General features: G+C 39.9%; 1 protein-coding gene across 1 annotated transcript; it reads right to left on the bottom strand.

Annotated features, from left to right (window-relative positions):
- Nucleotides 1-1,324: 1,324 nt before the first annotated feature.
- On the bottom strand, nucleotides 1,325-24,885 carry xirp2b (xin actin binding repeat containing 2b). The gene is given in 11 exon segments (XM_056754160.1): nucleotides 1,325-2,737; nucleotides 3,889-4,019; nucleotides 5,107-13,822; nucleotides 14,685-14,779; nucleotides 14,882-14,908; nucleotides 14,911-14,947; nucleotides 16,816-16,902; nucleotides 22,538-22,590; nucleotides 22,593-22,665; nucleotides 24,675-24,823; nucleotides 24,870-24,885. Coding segments are annotated over 10 exon segments (9,345 nt in total). The 3' UTR covers nucleotides 1,325-2,737; nucleotides 3,889-3,927.
- Between the last annotated feature and the right edge of the window lie 243 nt (nucleotides 24,886-25,128).

Genomic DNA, 25,128 nt, shown 5'->3' with positions numbered 1-25,128 from the left:
TGCTGGGTAACTATTGGACAGAACACATGACAGGGTTAGAAATATTCAATTGCTGGGTTGTTTTTACCCAACCATGAGTGGAAATAACCCAGTATTGGGTAATTTTTAACCCAGCAGTGTGTGTGTTCTGTCCAATAATTACTCACCATGGGTCAAAAACAACCTTTTTAGAGTGTTGAGATAAACCGTCGTATTTAAAGAGTTCATAACATGAGATCATGAAAGTGACGTTAGTTGTAAATCCGAAGGTGAATGAATAACAAAGTTATTGGCTTGGAAAAAAGGGAGTCGACTCTGAATCACGCAAACAAGTCGTCCCTCGTCCGATTCACAAACCGACGTGGATTTACATCCCATAGTCGCGGAGATGAATCGCGGAACGAATCCTTTGAGAGTCAGTCAAGAAGTAAAGTAATAATAACTGCCTATTATTACAAAGTAAAAGTGCTTTTACACCTTCAATGTACATATACTGGTAGTTGGACACTCCATAAATCAAAGCAGGATATTAAAAAACTCTAGTTATGTATTCTTTAGAATAATCGTTGTCAAGCAGAATGGAAATATGCATGTCCACTCGAAATGATGCGCTTTGATCTTAAGATGTGCTTTTAGTGAAGGAAAGTAAATGTCATAAAATAGGCTAGTTACCTTTATAAACATGTACCTTAGAAAAAACGAAGCAGTTGATGAACATCTGAAATGTTAATGCAGGAACAGACCAGGGTGAAAAAGAAGCGGAAAAAATCATGAAGTGTGGAGAGACACATGGACAGACTTCCTAGTGTAAGGCTTGAAAATAGAAAAATATTGGGATGCTCCCTTCTAATAAACATGGTAATCTATTTCAGTAAACAAACATGAATGCGTTACCATATAATACCATATTAAAGAATATCGTTTCCATCTTTGTTGCAACAGTTTTGCAAGGGCCTTTATCTGTTCTGAAATGACTGTACCCCTGTGTACAAGATGAGTCATAGATGGGTTTGGGTGAAGAGCGTTTGGCTCAAAGTTGTTCAGCTGGGTTCAGATCTGGGCTTTACCAGACCAGTCAAGTTATTCCACTCCAGGCTGCATGAATCCTTTCTTTTTGAACCTTGCTTTGTGCAAAGAGGCATTTTCATGTTGGAACAGAAAAGGGTCCTGCTCAAGCTCTTTTTTTTTAAAATGACAAACACACAAGTGATTAAAAATTAACAAAATCAATAAAATCAAGATGAAATCAAGACTACTTTATTGTTATTTACTCAATAAATTAGCAAGACGTCTTCGTGAACCAGCCTGATTCATTTGACAGATCAGGGATCGTCCAGAATAAAGAACAGAAGACAAGTCTAAAAAAAAGCCTTCCTCATAAAATATGAGAAGAACATTAACATAAAAAGATCATCCAGAACATTCACAAATGTGTTTTGCTCATCTTCTGTCGTCGTGGCACTCCAGGTGCTTGCAAAGGTATGAGAAATCTCCAGTATAACATTAGAATCATATAAATAGGCTAATAAAAAAATAGTGATGTGAGTCCAATCTAGTGTTGAAATTGTCTTCCCTCGATGGACCTTGTGATGTTTTCTGAAACTGAAATTTGGCAACTGATTATTCAATATGTTGTGTTTTGTTGATTATATTTACTCTCAACTTGACTTGTTATAGCAAAACATTCGCAAAATTGGTGAATCTCGTGGAAACACACCCAGGTCACGTTTTACTTAAAAAGATAGATTAAAGGTAAAAAGTACTGCTAAGTATTCTCAAAAGAGGCTTCTTTTTCTTTCAAGCAAAATGTACTTTCGATGTGATGCAGATATGTTTTTTGTGAGATTCGGGGCTTAAATTATCTAATGTCTCTTCATTTTCCACTTTCAATTTTTCTTTCTTCCTACATAACATACAAACCATCTGAGCCTGCTTTAAATATACACTATATATATATATATGTGACGAAACGAACCACAACTGCTCCAGGCGGGCTTCTGCACAGGAGTCGGGCGCTCTAGCAAGGAGGCTAAAGACCGCAGTCTCTAGCGCTTGTCGCTAGAGAGTCCTTGAGGCAGAGGAGTGAGGTTTACATACTTGCTCAGCACTTCACTGGCTTGACTCTGTTACATATATATAAATAAATTCAACGCATTTGTCATTTCCCACAATCCGTATCATCTTCCTGTAACCTCTTCACCTCCATTGCCTCTCTCTCCAACTTTCTCCACCCGTCCGAGGGCAAAGCTCAATCAAAGCTCATCATCATTGTGTGACGTCCTTCCGTGTTCCTAAAGTCTCCATGACTCTTCATGTTGCTCTAACAGTCTCACGCGTTTCTCTCGCTCTCTCCTCTTAAAGTGTGCTCCTCTCAGATGCTCTCCGTCGCGGAGACTTTGAAGTTTCGCTCTTTGGGGGCCAAATTGGTTTCGCAAATTTCCCATACCGGGCGTTTTCCGATGAGGCCGATTGCGGCGGCCACACTACAGCAATCTTGTTGGGGTTCTGACAGACTTTTTCGTCCAGTTTATTTGCAGCGTTTTCAAAGGTGTCCGTTGGCGAGCAGACGCTGCTTTGTGAGAGTAAATATCTCCAGTCGGACCCTCCGCGCTCGGCATTCCTTGCATTCCGGGTGGCCATTAATTCCCTCTGCGATACTTGTCCGAATCCTTCCTGGAAATTCCCTTTAGATTTGAAGAGTTGTTTATAATGGGGCTGGCAGTAGAAATGTCCATGGAGGGAGACAAAGTTTCCAAGGCTGTCAGACAACAGAGTTTCATAATTCATAAGTCACGGAAAATTTCAACTGTCTGCATTTGCATAACTTTGCAAATGAGCAATGCACTGCAGGCTTTCTGTATGCAGAGAATACATTATCATATAGTTTACCAATAATCATACTTCTGCATACATATTCAATTACTACCGATGATGTTAGAATACTAACCCAGAATACTAACTGCACCACAGTAACACTGTGAGGCTTCTTGTTAAACTGTCTGTTTTTGTTACAAAACAAAGTGATTACAAAATACAAGCAAAACTGTACAGAAACGTCTGCCGTGGTGCCAGGGTATTGCTTTAGAAAAAAATATGGATTTGCAACAAATAAAACCATAAAATCTGTACATACAAATGAGCCATGGTTATGCTACAGCTTAGTCATCACAGTTTAACCATGGTATTTGTAGTACAAACAACTTTTTTTGTAGTTTTACACGAATGGTAATGTATGCACCAAACAACCATGCTTACGACACTTACTTGAATAAAACTATTCCTCTGGGTTCATTTCTGGGTGGTTGCTATGGGGTCTCATATTGTCACATATTTCCTATACGTCTCAGTTGGCATATTTAAAATTGATGGGATTTTTTTGCTTTGAGGACTAACATTAAACCTACACAAAATAAGCAGATATGTACAGTACAGTTTGTTTCTATGACTAACTATGATCAATATTAATATTTACCTTGGCAAAAAACACAACATACTCAAAACAATATACAAGTGTGGAAAAATGAAGAGTTCACTCCAGTTTTGTATTCGTCGTCGTTTCTGCAAGTGGCTACACAACTACCGTGTGTGTTGAATCTCAACAAAAGCAAACCTCAGTAATGAAAAAGTCACCCAGAGAATACAAAGAATCTATGTATATTCTAGCATATATTCATTCCTGAACTGAATAAAATAAAATAATACAAATTAACATTAATACTGTGTTATTTAAATGGGAACATGAACTTGTTTTATTTGCGGTATTGAAGATCTGCAAACATTTGACCAGTTTGTCCGATTTCAATTTTATGCAAAAAAAGCTAAATTTGGATGAAATGTTGTCACCCACACCAAAAACATTAAACTTTTAACAGAAAGGAGAGGAGTGGTCTATTTTTTGTTCTGACATACCTCAATTTATTTTTGCAGCATTCACAGAAAAAGCAGGATTTATGGAACTTCTTTTTGTCTGCTATCAGGCCTTCCATAGGATACACCCTCATCCTGCACACTGCACACATCTCCGACTTTGGGACTCGAATCTGAGAAAAGAAAAACTCTGAATGATCTGCCCACTGCTACAAGATCTAGAGATTCTTTAGTCATCATTAAGAATCGTCTGAAAACACATCTCTTCCGTCAACACCTGACTGATAAGTTTTGACTTCTATTTCTATTCCACTCTAAAAAAAATATATATATTTTATTAAAATTCCAATTTAGCTCTGTATACTGTGGTAGGCTATATGAGACCAGTTCTTTTGATTGCACTTTTGTGCTTTTGTTGTCCTTATCTTGTCCCAACTGCTTCCATTACTTACCCCATCTGTAAGTCCCTTCGGATAAATGACTAAATGTAAATGAAAAACAGTTTATTTCTTCTTAGATCAATAGTTTTATTTACATTTAACACCATTAGCACGTAGTGTTTTGGGGGAGACATCCGTCACAGTGATGGCTAACGTATCCTCTGTCAACTCGTTTCCCAACTAAAAGTTTCCAGTTGGTTCATTTTCAAAGCAGCCTCTTGCACGGCGGTTGAATATAAATTGCTTCGTAATTTGTGAAATAATTTTGGGAAATTTAATGATCCCGCAAACTCGCAGAGACTTTTAAAAATAATTTCTGTTTAAAGGCAGCCATTATTCGCTGACGCTAATGCTACATGCTTTAAGGCACTTTCACCTTTAAGATACACAAAAATCTCGGCTGATGAACTGCTGTTTTTGATTCTATGAATAAACGCCGTCACGTGGCTTCAGGCATTGTGTGCCGAGCAGCACTGCTTATTATTCATGATTTATGAGGAAATAACAAACGTAGAAAAGAACAAATGCCATGCAGATAAACACAGAAGAGTGTTAATGTTCATATCAAGCTCAAAGTTAAATGGCAAATTATGGAGATAAGTCACAAACACACACATACTTACTCGGCTCTGCAAATGGGTCATGCCTACATTTATCTTTTGAATAACAAATATGCCATCCAAACATAAAAAACAATATCAAAAGGAGGCCCTGTTAGATCCAGCGCTGCAAAGTTAAAAACACAACTGCTGTTAATTTTCATTTCCGTCACACATGGCGAGCACATTCAGCAGCATCAGCATCATTCTGACGGCCTCACCTGTGACGCCCAAACTTTTAAACACACTCTCACTTTCTGTCCACGTCTTGTGGAAGTTTTTCATGAGTTCCTCCGCAGAGGCCTCTGGTGACGCCGTCACCTCCGTTGTGGTTTTCCTCACGGCGTCGGCGTACGAGAACGGCACCCGCTGAGTTGTAACGCTTTCGCTGTGCGTTGTAGAGCTTCTTGATTCGATAATTTTGGTACTGAACTGTTCCACAGAAGAATAATGTTCAGTTTTTGTCACCGAGAAGCCCGTCGGATCGACAGGCGCGTGAGAGTAGCTGCGCTGGGAGCGTTGTTCTCTCTCCGGAGGAAGCACAGGCTTTGAACTTTCCGATGCAATTTCGATCACTCTTGAGTCTCGTTCCCCCTGTTTGTTTTGTGGAGCTTTGATGGGGGAACTTTGCTCGCCCGTTTCAAATACATTTTTAATATCTTTGATGTTGAAAGCAGGTGCATCCTCTCGTCGACTCGTCTTTTCCATCAGGTCTTTGCTGCCAGGCTTCTCGGTTTTGTCAACGAGGTCTATATGAATTACTTGCTCAGCTGATGTTTCCATCTTGCTGTCCAGCTTGGGGATGTTTTCTTTCTCTTCACTTTGCTCAGTGTTGGAGCTTATATGCTCGGGAATATCGCCAAGCCTCATGTTTCCCTCCATCTCACATTTTTCTGCCTCCACGGAAACCAACAACATCAGCTCCTTTTCAAAAGACCCCTCTGTGACATTCTTCTCGTCGCCGTGTTTTGAGTCTATTTTAATCTGACGATGAAACGTGGCCGGAGATTCCACAATCTCAGCTTTCTTTCCACAGACCTGCACCACGCACGGAGCGGGATCGGGCGAGGCACCTCGTGAGAGCGTGGCGGTTGCGTTTCTGAGCCGGGTCAGACTGTGTGCTCTGCTGGAGGAGGCCGAGGGAGAGGATCTGGTTAAGCGAGGTGTCTCAGACCGGCGTGGCGGAGGTGTCGGTGGTGTTGCTGCTCTCTGTGGCGAGTCGTTTCTCTTCATGGACTCGATGGTGATGAAGGTGGGCGAAGGAGAACGCATCAGTAAAGATGGGGGCGGGGATGGGTCGGGGGGTTTCGTGCCGGTCTGTTGCTTTCTGCTTTTGCGTGTTTGCGACTTTGTTTGTTCGGTCTTTTCACACTTTGTCGATCCGATTGTAATCTTTGAAATCCGTTGCGTTGCACCACCGGATAGGATGGTTTCCGAGGTGGCCTCCCGTTCGTGCTTTTCAATATGGCTGTAGGCCCCGTCAGAGTACATCAGGAGAAGGTTTTCAACACGAGCGAGAAGTTCTTCCAGCTTATGTTCGTCGTGCTCCAAAGCCGCCCCTTCCAGCTCGCTCTTCTCCTCCGGTCCAAGCAGCCATGTGGGCATTTCATTAAGTAACGTCTTCACAGACTTAAAGTCAATTTTTCCAGCACCTCTCTGTAAATCTATGATAAGCGACACCATCTTGCGTGCTTCATCTTGTCTTAATGACTCGGCGGGTTCATTTTCAATCTGCTGGCATTCACCCGTCTCCTTCAGAAGATTCATAGTGACTTCTTCGTGCTGTTTGACTGAACGTTCAGTTCTGATGACCTCTGTATAAGATGATCTCTGTGTGATTTCCTCCTGTTTTTTATCTAATGTTATTTTAGACTCTGTGACAGAGGTAGCGCTGGCGATGCTTTGATGTGCTGCCTCTTTGTCTTTCTTGCTTTTACTCCTCCTCTTCTTTTTTGGAGTGACGGGTGGCTCATCTGTTTTCTCTTTCTCCGGTTTCCTCTGTGTTTCCGCTGGGCTTTTTTCATTACTCTGCGTCACCTGAACATTATCCTGCATTACCTTCCCGCTCTGCATCTGCTCCGCTGTCGTTTTCTCTTTGGCACTCTTACTGACTTTCTTCCCCCTCTGGCCGTCGGCCTTTTGCACCTTCTGCTCAGGATCCTTAATCTGACTCTCTTTCTTGGCTTTGGATCGATCGGGAGAGTTATTTCCTTGGTTTTTGTTTAGAGGACTTTCCAAACTTGTTTTTTCTTTCTCTTTGGTTTGATTGACACCAGCGTGCTCAATCTCAGCAGTTACGTTTTTAGAGACACTTTGAGGTTTGTCTGCCGTTACTCCTCCAGACGCTTGTGATGCATTGTTAATAACCGTGCTTGTGTGAGTAACAGACGTAACCTTCTGTATATTGGTGGTCGTGGATCTCTTCTTTTTCTTTTTAGATGATGCGGAGGTGGTCTGACCCGAAGAGATAACATTGGCTTGAGCTGAGGAAATGAGAGGAGATTCCGGAGTAGATTTCTCATTTGTGGCAGCCATCAAAGCTTTGCTTAGGGGAGCGTCTGCGAGAGCCGGCGTGGATGAATTACGCGATTCTGCCCTCGATTCGCATTTGGTCACAGCCGTCTCTTGAATGAAATCAAATGATACGCCTGCTTCAGACTTCACCGTGCTTGTGTTCTCTGAAGAAAGCATATCGAGGGCTGTGGTGACCGACTCGTGCATGTGGATTTGGAAAGCGGGAGAGCGTGGCGGCGTGCAGCTCTCCTCACATGTCTGTCTGAACTTCTGTTCGGCTTGTATTAAGGGAGTTTTGAATTTGCTTACTGAGGATTTGCTGGGAGGCGGAGAGGCGGGTGGGGTGAGTGTCAACGGGGCGAAAACCTTCTTGGGCGGGCGAGGAGACTCGGGTGGCTGTTTGATGAAAGCCGACTGGATTTCAGAGTAGCTCTTGACGGATGTGGTGGTGGTTTTGCTGACATTTTTCACATTCACCGCCTGCATGTCCATTGTGTCAAAGGAGATTGCAGGCTCCAGCTTGGGTACTTTGCACAACTTTGGCGCTTTGACAGGTTTGACGGTCATTTTAGTGGGTTTGGCTGGTGTTATGCTGGGAACAGGCAGGAGGTCTAACTCTTGCTCGGTGGGAGGGGGCGGTAGGGGGTCTTGCTCAGACACGGCAGGAGGCGGGGGGGTCGGAGGGGGAGGGAATAGCTCAAAATCTGATTTTGCAGGATCGCACACTGGCGGAGGAGGAGCGGGGAAGAACATACTGTCGTAATCTGGAAGCGGTGAGGGGGGAGGTGGTAAAGGCGGTTCGGGCTCTGACGGAGGAATTTCATTCTTTCTGGCTTTAGTTTTATCCAATCTGATTAAACCCTTGCAGCTGCTATTGAGGTTTCGGAAGTCCGTCTTTAAAGTTTTGACTCCATGCGTCTGAACGATTTTTTTGTGTTCCATCACCGTGCTCTCTTGACTGCGTGTGACCATTTCGCTCTCATGAATCGTACATCTTTGCATTGATTTCATGTTCTTCTGCTTCTTAACCGCGGGGCTCTGCTTCTGTGTCTGGATCTCTGATGGAGGCTGGGATTTGACGGGACCTTTGACCTTTCTTATCGGCTGCCTCCGGGGAATCGTCGGGCTTGCTCTCTGTGCCGTTTCCATTAAGGATTTTATCGTGCCTTTAACATCTCCCTTTATCACCTCTTCTTTCTCCGCCTGAACTTGCTCTTGAGTCTCATAGAGTGATTTTATGGAAAGCTTCACATCGCCCTCGGTGCTCGCCCGCCTTTGCATTCTGGGTGAGGAAGGAGCATCGAGTAAAAGCTGAATTTTACCTTTCACGTCCCCCTGGACATCGATCTCCTGCTGGGAAACTTTTCTCTCGCTCGAAGCTTCTTGCAGGTCTTTTATTGCGTTATGAACATCACCCTTGACAATCTCTTCCCTCTCTACCTCTCTCACCACATGTTTGGCCTCCTGCAGGGATTTCAACATGCCTTTGATGTCACCTGCCACTAAATCTTCCACGACCGTTTCCACCTTGGTGGACGCAGAGTCTTTGAGCGATTTCAATGCGCCTTTGATGTTCCCCGGAATGATTTCGGGCTTTTCCACCTCTTTGGGCTGATTCTGAGCTTCCTCTAGAGACCGGAGAGTTGTATGTATATCACCTCTAACAACTTCTTCTTTCTCCAGAACGACCGTCTGGTTTATGGACTGTGTCAGCGAGCTCAGAGTGGCCTGCAGGTCTCCTTTAACAATCTCCTCCTTCTGTAAATGATCAAACGAGACGAGTGGCTCGGTCATGAAAACTTTAACTGTGTTATGAACGTCACCTGGGACTATATCTTCACTGTCCACCAGACGACCGATTTGGGCTTGATTGCGTGTCAGATTGAGTTTCATGCCTTTAATATCCCCTCCGATGATTTCTTCCTTTTCAATTTCAGCCAAATCATCCGTTCCCACCTGGAGGTGTTTGAGGTAATCCAGCGCGCCCGACTCGATGCACGTTGAAAAAATTTTCACATTACCCCTTTCCTCCTCATCCACTTTAATTCTGGCGATCTCTTCTGTGTCTGGATTGTAAAGTTTTTCCAGGCATCCCTTCACATTGCCCTTGACAATATCTTCTCTCTCAGCGCTCGATTTCCCTTCGGTATTAAACAACGAGTAAATGGTCATACGAATGTCCCCTTTCTCATCTTCTTGGATGAGAATGCCCCGTTTTCCTGTGCTCTCCTCTTTAAGCAGGTTCTTCATGGCTTCCTCGATGTCACCTCTTATTATCTCCTCTTTCTCCGGCGTGCTGCCGCTGTGCTGATGGAGGAGCTGGTGCATGGTGCCGCTGATGTCTCCTCTCTCCTCCAGATTTATTATAACTCCCCTCTCGATGCTCTCCTGTCTGTTGAGGAGGTTCATCATGATGTTTTGCAAATCTGCTTTAACAATGTCTTCTTTTTGAATCTGGGGAGCTTCTTTATTCATCAGGTTGTACTTTGCCATGCGAACGTCCCCGATTTCATCCGCTTCTATGATGATGCCTTTGGAGTCCACCATCCTTTGCGTGTAGAGCTCATCCAGCGTCGCTTTCACGCTTTTACCCAAAATTTCTGTTTTCTCCAATCTGCTTTCATTAAACTCAGTGATGGGAGTGGTTTCAAAAAGCCACGTGGTGGATATCACATCCACTTTGGGGATTTCTTCACGCCGTACCTGTTTGCTCTCATCACCTTCATTAATATGATCCAATGGATTCTTCTCAAAAAGCCACACGGACTGTTTGACATCTCCCTTCAGCTGTTCCTCCATCACAACCGTCTTCATCTCATCTTCGGATTTTTCATTATGGATCTGATCGATCGTGTGGGTTTCAAACATCCATTTGGCCGTCCTCACGTCGCCTTTATGAATCTCGTTCATACTGACGGTGCGCACCAACTTTTGAGAAACGGCATCGGATTCGAAGCGCTCTTTGTTCATCTTAACATCTCCGCCTTGAATGTCTTCCACAGTTTTGATTGATATTTTGCCATCCTCTGCGATCTTATCCAACGGTTGGGTTTCAAATCTCCACCTCGCCGAGCTGACATCCCCTTTTTGGATGTCTTCTTCAGTTACAGCTTTTAAGAGGTAGACTTCATCCGTCTCTCTGATAGAATCCAGTGGCTTGGTTTCAAATAGCCAGCGGGTCCCAAAGACATCACCTTTTTGTATTTCTTCCTTTGTGAGTGTGGTGACTTCATGATAATGGCCTTCCTTGTCCCGGATGGCATAGAGAGGCTGCGTTTCGAACATCATAGCGTACGTTTGCACATCTCCTTTCTCCTCTTCCTCCCGGACCACCTGCTGGACTTTTCTCATTTCGGCCTCGTCTTGAATGGTATCTAATGAGCACGTCTCAAAAATGAACCTGCCTTTATGGACGTTCCCTCCCTGAATGTCTTGTACCGCTCGTGTTCCCTTCAGCTCATCGGGCGTCTCGGAGATGGCATCCATGGGCTGGTTTTCAAACCGCCATTTGCAGTTATCGAAATTTCCTCTTTGAATATCTTCAGCTTGAGCGGTCCTCAGCTGTCTCATGAGATCTTCGGAGGTCGAGCTCATCGCATCAGAAGATTGGGTCTCAAATATGTATTTCATCCGCGAGACATCTCCGGACCGGATATCTATCTCGGTGACACTCTTAAAGGCTTCTCCGTCTTCACCGATGATGTTCTCCAGCTTCTCCGTCTCAAAAAGAACACGTGCCATGTTTACGTCTTTCCCGTGAATGTCTTCTTTTCTCACAGTGCGGGTTTGCAACACGGTTTCCGAGCTCTCTTGTCGTATGTTGTCCAGCATTTGATTTTCAAAGAGCCAAGTGCACGTCTTCACGTCACCTTTTTCAACTTCGCTTGCGTCATTTGCACTCTTGAATTCTTCTTTTTCATACAGCTTGTCCATGGGTTTGGTTTCGAAAAGCCACTTGCATGTTTGTACGTCGCCTTTCACGATTTCTGTTGTTTCTCTGGTAATGTTTTCCTCGTCTTCAATGTTGCTGAAGTACTTAATGGCGTCCAGAGGCTGGGTTTCAAAAAGCCACTTTGCGGTCTTGACGTCACCAGATTCCACTTCTTGTTGGGTAATGCCTTTAATGATCTGAAATTTGCTGATGCTCTCATCGAATTGGTCGATAGGGCGAGTTTCAAACATCCACTGGCAGCTTCTTACGTCTCCTTTCACGATTTCTTCTCGGCGTACGGTTCTGACTTCATGATAATGTCCTGAACTGTCTTGAAGAGCGTACAACGGCATGGACTCGAACAGATGTTTATTCGATCTCACAGAGCCGGCGGTCACACCCTCAACTTGAATCTTCTGGCTTTCGTCATATTGGCTCAAATCGCACGTTTCAAAGATTTCCTTGTAATTGGTAACGTCCACATTTTCAATATCCTCCATGTTGACAGTTTTTGTTATTTCTCTTTTCTCCTCTCCAATCTGCTCCAGCGGCTTGCTCTCGAAAACCCACTTTTGATGCCGCACGTCTCCTCTCTCTTCAGACGTCATGGTCTTTTTAAGCCTCCCCACCTCGGCGAGCTCTTTCATCTCATCTTTGGGAGCGGTTTCAAAATACTGTCTCGCAGACTGAACGTCACCTCCGATGATTTCCTCTGAAGTCAAGGGTCTGGCATTTGAATCGTCCTTTAATGTGTCCATTGGTTGCGTCTCAAACGCCAAGCAGTTTCTTCGGACATCACCTCTGTAACTTCTATCGATTTGTTCACTTTCAATTGTTTTTACAAACTCTCTCTTTTCCTCTCCGATGTCTTCCAAACGCTGGTTTTCAAATAGCCATCTTTGATGTTGTACGTCGGCCCATTCCTCATCAGACGTTACGTTTTTTTTAAGTCTGCTCGTCTCCTCCTCTTCATCTTTGATATTCTCCAAAAGTTTATACTCAAACCCCCATTTCTGGTGTCTAAGATCACCTCTTTCTTCTTCAAATGCTACCTTTTTAATCAGTTTGCCCACCTCGGGTAGATCTTTCAGTCCATCCGCTGGAGCGCTTTCAAATAAGTGTCTCACAGATCGAACGTTTCCCCCGATGATCTCCTCTGAGGTGACCGGCCTGGAGTTGGAATTGTCTTTAAGTTTGTCCATGGGCTGTGTCTCAAAAACCATGCAGTGTCTGCGTACATCAGCCCTGACAATCTCCTCCGTCTGCTGCTTTCGAAGTCTTTCCCATTGGGCGTTGATGGAGTCTAGTCTCTTCGTCTCAAAGAGCCATCGTCCGGCTTTCACCTCGCCGAGCTGGTTGTCCTCCATGGATATACTGGAGATGAGCCTGACCTGAGAAAGATCCCGATAGATGTTTTCCAAAGGCTGGGTCTCGAACAGCCATCTTGACGTTTTAACATCTCCCTTCTCGGTCTCTTCTCGGCGGACGGAAGTGATAAGGACCATGGCACCTGAGTTCTCTCTCATCACACACATGCACTGAGTCTCAAACAACCATATGATTTTCTTCACGTCTAATTTGATCTCCTCCAGCACAGACTTCAGACTCAGAAGCTGCTTTTCGTCCATGGTTTCTGTGTCACCCAATGGATCCATCTCTTGGTTTTCGAACATGTACCTCACAGACTTCACGTCCCTCTCGCTGGCTTCCTGCGTGAAGATGATTTCTTTGGTTTGTTCTTCATCCGTGTGTATTTTATTAAGTGTGTCCATCGGCTTTGTTTCGAACAGCCAGGCGGCGGCACGGACGTCTCTTTTCCCCACTTCATTTACTAAATAATTCCTTTTAGCCGTATCACGATTCATCCCCAGCGCCTCCATGGGTTGCGTCTCAAACATCAAAGCGGTGTTTCTCACATCACCTACAGCGGGGATTTCTGTATCATTTTTGTTCTCCGTCTCATTATCAGAAGAATCATCTTTAATGCAGTCCAAAGGTTTGTTCTCGAACATCCAGCGCATGGACTGCACCTCTCCTCTCAGAATCTCATCCCACTCCAGGTATTCACGATCGGGGCTGCCATTTGGGATTCTGCCAGAGTGATCGAACTGGAACGCTGTGTCCTGAACGTCTCCGATCGCTATGATGGCATCTTCCGTCTCATCTATGTCCTGGTAGAAATCCCTCTCCAAGTCTTTTCTGACCTCAGGGTGAATGTGTTTGCACAACCGTTTAAGCTCCAAGTATTCTCGTTGTCGGAAGTATTGCTCTTTATTCACCAAGTGCTCCTGCTTTGGGGGTTCGGGGAAACTCAGAATCTCTGATGGTTCCTCCAGTAATTCTGGTGGTGGTGGCGGCAGATAATCCAGATCATCTTCATCATCCTCATCTTCAACGACAGGAGGAATGGGGCTTGGTTCATTCGCTTCTGGTTTGTCTGTCGCAACGCTGGTCGTAGTCCCAGATATTAAACGGCTGATGTTACGCTCAATCTTGTTTGGGAAAGAAGAGAGTATCATTTAGTTAAACACTTACTTTCGTTTTAACTGAAGTAGCTTAAACCCGCATTTTGTAAAATGATTTTTCGAAGTCTTAAAAACTTTCCAGATCTAAATTTGAACTTTGGATTCGCTACCTGCAAGAAAATGATTGGTAATGAAATAAAGACTCTTAAAGGGATAGTTTAAAATATTTATAAATTCTGTAACATTTATTATTCTTCATGCCGTGCAAAATAAGACTGCTTGATTATGAGACAAATTATAATCATGTTTTTTTGGTCAATACTGAGAACACAATTTAAAATGATTAATCGTTGACTTGAATGAATGAATAAATTATGAAAAAATTATTTGTCAAATTAACACTAGATGCAAATGCATAAATAATTAAAAATATAAAGAATGAATGAATGAATGCACAAAATCAAATAAAGAATTGAAAATTAAAATCAATTTATTTTTTGCTCTACTTCAAAATATGAAATATTTCTTCTGGGAGAACAAAAGATATTTTGAGAAATGTCTCAGTGGTTTGTGTTCAAACACTGGAAGTCGATGGGGTCTAGTGTTGTTTTGGTCACCGACGACAAGAGAAAGAAATCCATGCAGCTTTTGAGTAAGATTAGGATGAGTAAATCCATATCATTTTTGGTGAGATATTCCTTTAAGTGTCTCAAAGCTCCATAAAACAAAGTGCTTTTCCTGAACACTGGCTTATATTAAAACTCTCGCAAGAGAGACTCTAGGAAAGATGAAGAAAAGAAAGTAAACAAAGCCTTTTTATGCACTGAATCTTATTAAAGCATAATGCATTCGTATGCCAGAGAAGAGATGTAGGCTAAACAGGACTTGCCTTAATTTTCTTGCTTGGGGCGGCTTCCTCAATAGTCTTCTCAAATTGCTGCGCCAGTTCTTTAGCAGAGAGCCGAGGATAGTACTCTTCCTCCTCTGTAAGCAAATGTTCAATTTTTAATCTTTGTAGAAAAAATACAGTAAACCAAAGCGTGAAGTGCTGTGGGACATAGAATATATTATCATCTACAAACTCACCAGATTCATTGTTATGATTCTCATAACCGAAACAAGCTCCTGGTGAGTGATTTGAACATGCGCAGCCTGTAATATAGCAAAATAAACACAGCAGATGTTAAGAGAAGTGCAAACACAGCACACAAATCATCACTTTTTTATTTACATGTTTAATAGATTGATATACACTACAAGTACGTTCGTGGCATTGTTCAGAGCATCATGCTTGACCGGTGGATACCAAGTAACGGAAATATTTCTTCTGTTGTGTCACACACATTCACTCTCCATTTGTCTTTGAAGTAAATCAGTTGTCTAAAGTCTAAACATGATGACTTTTTCACATATACAATGACTTTAAAGGGATAGTGCACCCATTTTTTTTTTGATGAATCAGATCTCATCCCTTTTTGAATTTTCACCTACTATGGCAGATCTGTTTGATTACTGACATTCTTCCAAATATCTTCCTTTGTGTTCATTGGAATAAAGACATTTATACAGGTTAGGAACAACCTGAGGGTGAGTAATTGATGACAGATTTTTTTAAATTTTTGATGAACTGTCCCTTTAATCCATTAAATCGCCCTCACATCGCTTGCATCAATGTTGCCTACACTGTCAAAAATAAACATCTCAGAAAATTGTAAAAAGGAAAAAGCCAATTAAGTGCGTTTTTGTTTGTTAATGCAATGGTGATTTCATATTTTCTCATGGAGCTGACAAGTCTAAATAAAGTTTTTCTAACTAAAAAAGCTGTCTTACGTAACTTACAGAAAAGACAAACGAAATTCACATGTGCAAAAAACAAATGTGGTCACATGTGAAATGTGTGTTTTTGTAACATTTTGGGGTGAATCCCATGTAAATTCGCATATGAAATCCATGGGATAACATGTTTCTATATGTGATCACATGTTCTTCACATGACACCACATGTTGCACAGTTTTTACATGTTATCCTAAGTGTTTCACATGGGAATTCACACAAAAATGTTACAAAGCACACATTTCACATGTGTGTTATAAACATGTGAAACGCATGTTGTGTACACGTGATCGCATGCGAAAAACACATAAAAAAATGAAATTCGTGTTTCTTAGAATGTACAAATTATAACAGAGCAAAATATAGAAATATAAATAACAAAGTCAGCAAACACTAAAACAGTAGAGAAAATATATTAGCTAGAGCATTGAAAATCCTGCAATGCATGCTGGGAACTTCCAAACCCTTGTTTAAATGTAAATATTTTGTTCCGATACGTCTAGTCAACAAAAAAACATCTTATTCAGAATACAAAAAGCAGTAAATTTACTAACGTATCTAAATTACTTTTCTTTCTTCGGAGTACATTTTGAAGGTGTGTTTGCGATGAAAATGCATTAACTGTGCAGAGAGTTGAGTAACACGGTTCTCAAAGGTTCAATCTATTTCAGCTTCCACGTTGTTTGCCTCTGACCTTTAAAAACGCAACCAATGATTACCGGAAGATGAAAGACACGAGTCGCCTGTCCATCGTTGCGCCATTTTCACGCATGATTTGTCAAAACAACAAGACAAGTTGAAGAAAGTTAAACGTGTCTTTGTTCTTGAACTCATTAAAGATCCCAAGACAGGTTATTTTTGTCTTCCTGCAATGCATTAAAACCACCAGACTTCCAATCTCAAATACGTGCTTTCATTGTCTACCTTGCAAACATCCTTCCGCATCTACAACACATTTAATGTGAAGCTTAAACTGCTGCATGACTTCCACCTTCAAAGTAAAGATTCAGAACTGAGGAAATACATGACACCCTGCGGCCGAGCTGGCTGGATATGAGTTTCAGAGGTGTACATTAAGAGCTGTGTGAGTGTCAGCTGCGTCGGTGTAGCTGCCGTTGGCGTCTGACACTTGTTTTGTCTATGAAAGGAGAGTTATTAGTAGCGAGCTTGTCGGAAACGTCCGTACCCTTTCATCCTGGAGGACGACCTGCTGCGAGACCTGTCGACTCCCAACGTTGCTCACCGTACTCATCGCTGATGAATGTGACACCTCCTGCATGACAGGAGACAAGGGCTGTTATAGAGGATGAGAGGTGGAACACATCACACACGCGCACTCACACACACGCTTTCAGAACACACACATGCAATGCTCTTTAAGAATAATACATTATTATTCACTAAGTTTCTTTAATATAAGGAAAATATTGTACACCGGCATTGAAGCATGGTAAATAGTTTGCAGTTATACATTTTATTGCTCATCTCCAGTGCAATGGTTTAAAGGGACAGTTGACTCATAAATGAAAATTTTGTCATCATTTACTTTCGGATTGTTACAAAATGGTCTAAATTTCTTTGTGTGTGCCAAACACAAAGGAAGACATGTGAATGAATATCACACACCAAACCGATCTCATCCCCCATTGACTCCCTTTCAGTGTTGGCCAAATTACTCTGAAAAAGTAATGAATTACTAGTTACTAATTACATATTTAATAGTGTAATTAGACTACTGTACAAAACACTCTCTCCAAAAAGTATTTCATTACTTACTACTTTTCATATTCTTTATAAACCTTGATTATTTAAGTGATTCAAGCATAGACATGAAACGGCTCTTTTGATTCATTAAAATAAATAATATAAAACTACATAAAGTAGTATTATTAACTGACCAAAGTATTACAAAACAAGGGATTTTAAAGTTAGAATTTTGATTCCAAGTCCTCTGTTGTACAGTCATATATTACACAACGTATTTAATCACATCAGAAGTAACCGTGATTAAATTACAGAATAAATAGAGTAATCCCTTACTTTATTTTTTAAAGGGAAAATTACAATAACTAATTACTAAGTACCCAGTTACTCCCGACTCCCATAGAATTTATTTTCCCTACTATGGCAGTAAATGAGGGATGAGATCTGTTTGGTTAATGACATTCTTTCAAATATCTTCCTTTGTGTTTAGCAGAACAAAGAAATTAAGACAGGTTTGGGGGTGAGCATGAAAGAATTTTAATTTTTGGGTAAACTGTCCCTTTAATGTCGTTTTTTATTAAGATAAATCAAACAGGTCTCACAAGTCATTTACATTTAAATCGTATTAAACTGACTGGAAATTCTAGATTTAACGCATTTCAATTTTTAAATTTAATTCAAGTGACGAGCAAAGCCAGATCAACCCAAAAAGTTTAGTTAAAAGGCCTTTTCCAATTTGACAGTTGTATTGCACACACAACTCGTTTGCACAAAGAAAGTTTGACCCAAGTATCTTAGTAAGCCAGAGCCTGAAAGTTTCTCAGAATTGATGCTCTTGTTATCGAGCCGAAACTAATGTCCAGATTTCTGCTGACAGCGTGAGGGCAGATTGGTGCCCTCCTCTCTGGAAGTCCTGCTGCTTTACTTCATTTTCATCTTTCTCCTTTAGTAAGACGGGTCAGTAAGAGCACCGCTGTTCCTCCACGTCTCTCCTTCGACCTCCCGTTGAACTGCTCCAGCGGGCCGGACTCTAACAAGCAGTAAACTATCATGACACCCAGATTGCATAACTGCACTCTCAACAGCAGCCTGGCAGGTGACAGACAGCTAAGAACAACATGTCCATGTGATGCACACACAACTGCGGGTAATCTCACACATGGAGTACATGATATGAAACTGTAAATACATGAGCTCTGCCTCATTCTAACATTTTAAGACTGAAATTCATAAAGAGTCACAGGTGTAGTTGTACTATCATTACATTAATGCACTCGTAAAAATGCTTTTATGATACCGTTTACTTTATTTTAACAATTCATTTTGTTTTAACACCATTGTGTAAATTGCATTGTGTTAAACAGACTGAAAACAGTAATGCTTTGGCTTAACTAAATGTTTACATTTCAGATTAACATGTTTCAATAATGTAGATAAAAATATTATTTGACTTTAATAATTCATCTTAATAAAACACAAATATTTTGAACAGCTTTGCTTAATCCATTTGAGTTGAATAACATAACATAACATAACATAAATTAATTTAGTTGTATTAAAGTAGCGATATAGAAACTAGTAACAGGATTCTCACTTCCCATCATGCTTTGCACGGGAATGAATAGGGAGAGTAAAAGTTGCAATAAAATGTCTTTTTGTGTTAAAAATAACAGCAATATCAGAAAATATCTTACCTTAAATTAACTTAATGAATTTTTAATTCAATTATGAACAGTGGTTCCACATAATGGAAACATGTTATCTGTACTTAAATACTTTAAGTAGGATGAACTTAACTGATTCAAGATACTTTGTGTCAAAACTTGACGTTCGGGATCGGTACATCAAAGCGCTTTTGTCCATTATGATACACAGACACACATACTTGACAGATTTATTTGTTAATATTTTGTCTTTTTTTTAGACCCCTGATTTATTTAATACTGTTCAAATTGTTCTTCATAATAAGAAAAAAATAAAAAAAACATACTTGACAGAATTATAAATAAAACAGTCCAATTAAAATCCTTCAAAATTGTTCGTACAAATATGCAGTATAGCTAGGATTTTTTCTCTACATTATTATTATTTTACTACAGTGTCTATATTTATTGTCTATGTCTCTGCAATGTGATATCTGCTACTTTGCAACAATGCAAAATTGTGAAATTCATGAATTAAAAATAATAAGAACGAGTTCACGTCGAGTTCACGACTAAAAGTTCATAACTAGAGTTTATATTTGACTTAGTATTTAAGAAAACATCTATTACACAAGCAAACACGTTTTACATCACAAACCCCAATTATCTCAAGATAAAGCAGAAACTCAGGAACACATCTTACATAAAAAATAATACTAACTCAAGCAATTTATAGTTTATGAACATACACACCCACCCACACAAACACGTTTAATAAATGAGCGTCTTTTACAAAGAGCAAGAGAAAACATTGATAATGAGACGACCCGCTGCATCTAAATCCTTTCATCCCTCTGAAATAACCGCGACGAGATGCATTATGTCAGACAGCAATTCTCATTTGTTTACTCAGAGCATAAAATATCTGTCTCACTCGTCTGTGTGAGTTGAGGATTAGTGTCAAACTTCATCTGCTTTGAGTGCTTAATCCTTGTAATGTTCGGTAAACTTCACTTTTAATTACTTTTGTTCGCGACCTGTGTTCCTGAAGCAAGAATCGAAAAAAACATGGATTTAATTCCAATACACAAAAAACTGATTAAATTAATACTTTTAATGTACTGCAAGCGCGAGCATCTGGCATATGCACAGATGTAAATGTAACGAAAAAGGAATCAGGACTCCTTCAGAGAAACGGTTCGCAAACGTATTAATCCCAAATACAATTTTTGAACGTCTATCTATTTCTGTTTTACACACATCTCAGAGCGCAAACTAAAAACAACCAGTGACATCATGATCTCAATGCATTTAAGTGAAGTAATGTATGAAATGTTTCAATAGATTTGTGTTCATACAATGGAAGTCTACGGGGTGCCGTGTTGTCTGGCTATCAACATTCTTCAAAATATCTTCTTTTCTGTTCCGCAGAAGACAGAAAGTCAAACAGGTTTGAAATGACACGAGAGTGAATAAATGATGACAGAATTTTAATCCCTTTAAGGTCATGGAAACGAAACTGTAAATCATATCAAACAGATCTGAATTTAAACAAATATAAATGAACTGTCTATGTGTGTTTAATATAGTCACGCCAGCAGTGAAGGTTCAAGCACAGCATCCGCTGTCATTCTGTATCCATGCTGGTTTTCATCCATCACTGAACTCAAGGCTCATATTCCTGCAGCATCAGAGAAGCGCTGGTATGGATGGCTGGACTGGATTCAATTTGGATTGGGATGACTGAATGCACAGGTTCCAACCAAAATGTATCTCTATTCTGCTTCTCTCGCTGTGAGATTTTCAGATTTTTAGAGTCAGGCAGCAATATTGGCATGTGCTAATGCTAATGGGATTCACAAGCCTGGATGAATCTATGCAGATCAGAGTGTGTCTGGCTCTCTATTTGAATAGTTATTGTGTGAGATCTGGGGTGTTTTGCATTAGATCAGCTTTAAGAGGATTATGTTTACCCCAGAAGTTCATGCACACCCTCTCTTTCTTATTCCGGAAGCATTTTTGAATATGCAAAAGTTGCTTGTTGCATCTCCTAATGCCTCCCAAAGCCTAAACCAACATTGGCAAAATACTAACTATGAGCAAATGACTATGAGATATTAAAGAATAGCGTGATAATTTTAGGACTGTAGAACAAGATGGAACTATATAAGAACAAATCTAAAAGCAGAAAATGATTTAAGCAATAAACAAGTTTGACGTTCCTTTTGTTCGAAGATCAACTTTAACACAACCAGCATTCATGTCTCTTTGTTATCTGCATCGACCTAAAACTATCCATTATGTATTAAAGTAGGACAATACAACTTATGGTAACACTTTCGATAAGGTGCCATTAGTTAACATTTGCAAATGCATTAGCAAAAATAGCTAACAATGGAAAAACTAATTCTGCATTAATTAATCCTTGTCAATGTTAGTTCATGTCAATACAGTTATTCATGTTAGTTAATGGTGCATTAACTAAAGTTAACAGTAAGCTGGTTTCCATCACTCGCATTTTGGAGCTTCGCATCAGAAATGAGGGATGGAAATGAAAAAAAAATTTTTGTTCACATGAGTTGTTTTTTTCTTTTAGCGAGAAATGCAGAATTAAAAACCCTTAATTCGTAAAAAAAAGAAAAAAACCTGAATTTGTAAAAAGTTTTTATGCTCACTTGAGTTTTTTTTTTTGCCAAAAAAATGTAAATTAAAAACCCCTAATTTCTTAAAGTATTATTATATATAAAAATTATTATATTCGGTGGCTTCTCTTACTTTTCTTATTGATATTTAGTGGCAATTAATTAGGAAGTGACAGTTGACTAGTTGGATGGAAACTGTGATTATTCGCAAATATTTTATACGATATTCCAAAGTTGCGCATAAGCTAAATTCTCAACTTTGGATGGAAACCCGGCTAGTGCATCTTCAATATCTGTTTTTAAATCCATGTTGAAAACTTACTCTTTTGATCTGCCATTTATCATTGACTACTTTTATTGTATTGTTTTATTTTATTAATTATTTTTTATTGTCTAATTTGAACTGTTTTTACTGTGCAGCACATTGATCAACCCATGGTTGTGTTTAATAGTGCTGTATAAATAAAATTGACATTGACAGTTTTAATAATGTATTAGTAAATGCTGAAATTAACGTGAAGTACTATTAATAAATGCTGTAGAAGAATTGTTAATTGTTAGTTCATGTTAGCTAATGCATTATATAACTGTTAACAAATAGCACCTTATTGTGAAGTGTAATCAAAGTTATTTATCAATTGCATACTGATGCAACAGGCAAATTTGCAATATATCAATCATTTTGATATATTATGGAGCCCTACTTTAAGCAGAGCCTATGTGGTATAAAGAAGTAGGCAAAGTCGATGTATTCATTATCATATGGAAACTTTGCAAACATTTATATTGATGAATTATTATTAATGTAATGTATTGCTGTCATGTAATGAATTCAATATAAATGGTCGTATTGATTGACAGCTTAAGTATAACTGATGGGCAGCTCAGTTTGGATGGTAAGTTTTGAAACAGCACTGACCTGCACAGATCTGTGTGAGAGATGAAACTGCGCGAGCGTGTGAGCGGTGGACACGTCTCCTTCTCAAACTGTCTGCGGACGCTGGCGAGCCCCCCAGGTGGAGAACAAACCTCAGCTTCCTCCATGACCTGACGGCCGAGACCAAAATCACACAGTTATGCTTTTACAAGAGCGGTGGAGTGTGATTACTCTCTCTCATCCAGCGTCAAACAAAAACACATTCATATGTTCATGAGACACAGACAGTCATCATCTCATAATCTCTGCCGCTGTACAGAATAACATTTGAAGATTTCACACGGCAGTCTTGAGCGAGTTTCAGCTTGAAAGGTCGTGTTTATATCTAAAGCACCTTATGCAAAACCATAAAACTTATGTTGATTAAAGCAGTGAAATGTTCAGCTGTTAGGATGGATAGCAAACAGAAGGTCACACGTGGCATCTTTGTGTCCTTATGAGAGATTTTCTTAAGGCTTGTATTAGCAAGACTGCTACACACAATAGATTCTTGTCACTTTTATGCAATATAAAATGTTTTAAAGCAATTGAACATTAAAGTTATTGAAAGTACCTTAAAGACAATAAGGTAAATTAAAGCTTTGTTTTTTAACTATATATTTTGAAATATAAATACAGTATAGTGTATACAGCCAGGGACGAAAAAGACCATTTCAAATGTTCATTTATTCATTACTTCTGGATGTATTGTGGTCATTAAACCTCAGGAGTGACATGAACTCTGACATGAAAGACGGACAGCATGACAAGACACGTGAAAACTGAGAAAAAAATCCAGGTTATCACATAAAAAATGGCTCTTCTGGTGTATTATTTATGTGGTTATATGTCGGACACATGGAGTCACATACAGGCGCACAAAATGCTGCTCGATTCCCTGCGCGACAGGCTGCAGAGGAGAAGTAAAGACCCACTCTGTTGGGAATCTGTGTTTCCAGTTATACTATCATCACATTTCACTCACAAACTGTGACAAAGCTGTTGGACAACAATTGTGTCATTACATAAAATACAGTACAAGAATTATAAAAGGCTATTGACGAAGCTTACCGTTTTACAATATTTTCTGTTTTTTTTGTTGCTATTTCTACACTTCCAACACTACCAAATGTTGCATCCCAGATGTTTATGAAAAAAGTTATATGACATTTGATCATGAGACACAAGTTACATGTCACCATATCTGAAGTCAGCGCTCAGATGTGCAGTTCAGCTAAATATGCAAAATATAATATTTCTCTTACTTAACATTTCACTTCAGAAGACATTTATAACCAATGAAGTATTTTGGATTAATTCAATTTTTGCGCTTTTTGGAGCTTCAACAAGTTTTGAAGAAGACTTTTTAAGATTATTAATGTAAAAACTTTGTGTTCATCTGAAGAAATGAAGTCATATACATCTGAGACGTTATGAGAATGAGTGAATTATGAGAGATGAAAGAGCTATTCCTTTACTCTCTCTCTCTCTCTCTCTCTCTCTCTATCTCTCTCTTTCTTTTTTAGTAATAAAGGCGTTGTTAAATCTCTCTCTCTCTCCTTCTCTGTCCCTGTCACTCTCTCTGGTGACATATAACTTGTATGTCTCAAGTTTAAATATCATAAAACTAATTTCGGGGAACATCATTTGGTGATGTGTGAAGTGTAGAAAAAGCAGTAGTTCACCAGCAGTAGTTTAACTGGAAACTCTCTCTCTCTCTCTCTCTCTCTCTCTCTCTCACTGACTGCAATAGTCTGTCAATCAAACACATGCAAGTTTCCATTATAATTTGATGTGTAAAGGCATCAATTAAGGATTGAATCAATGAGAGGGAAATTATAGATGAATATCACGCTGAAAAAGGCCTCGGTCCTCTCACGCTGTTTTAACGCTCAACAGTCAGAAATGGTCGGTCATGATCATTCTGATTAATGAAATGTCGAAAACATGTTTGTGAGCTGTACGGGAGACCTGTTTACTTCATATGACATTATATTAGATGATCAATTTGATGCCACTTATCACACCTGGCTAAGTGGAAATTTCAGTTTGTGTATTAAAAGCTTTAACCAAACAAAAGACTTAAATTAAACGAACGATTCAAAACGTTAAGTTTGTTTGGAGTGCATGTGTAATATACCCCGCTGGGGGAGTCGATCCTCTCCTTTTTGGAGACCGCGGCCTGGTACCAAGCCACACGGTTCTTCAGCGGGACGGGTTCACATTGACTCGGGTCCGTCTGGCTGTCGTCAAGCGCGTCTGCAATGGATCCTGTAACGCTGCCTGCAGCTAGAAACACATCAACAAACAAAACAAATGATTTAAACAACATTACCTTTTCTGAAGAACATGTTCGTTGAAATCAAATAAAAGTAAACTTATATGGAAGCATATGTGATGCAAAATTCAATTTGCAATGTAATATGCAAATGGAAATGCAATATGCTAAATTGCAATGCAGTATGTAAATTGACAGTGCAATTGTGTATCTAAATATACATTTGAAACAACATTATAAGTGCAAAATAAAATTCAATTATATCAATTACATTTTGTAAGTTCATACACTAGTTTTAATAAATTAATTAAATTAA

Source organism: Triplophysa dalaica, chromosome 8, assembly GCF_015846415.1.
Source record: "Triplophysa dalaica isolate WHDGS20190420 chromosome 8, ASM1584641v1, whole genome shotgun sequence".
Taxonomy (NCBI): Eukaryota; Metazoa; Chordata; class Actinopteri; order Cypriniformes; family Nemacheilidae; genus Triplophysa; species Triplophysa dalaica.
The sequence above is the reverse complement of the archived record's forward strand: the minus strand, read 5'-3'. Positions and strand labels throughout refer to the sequence as shown.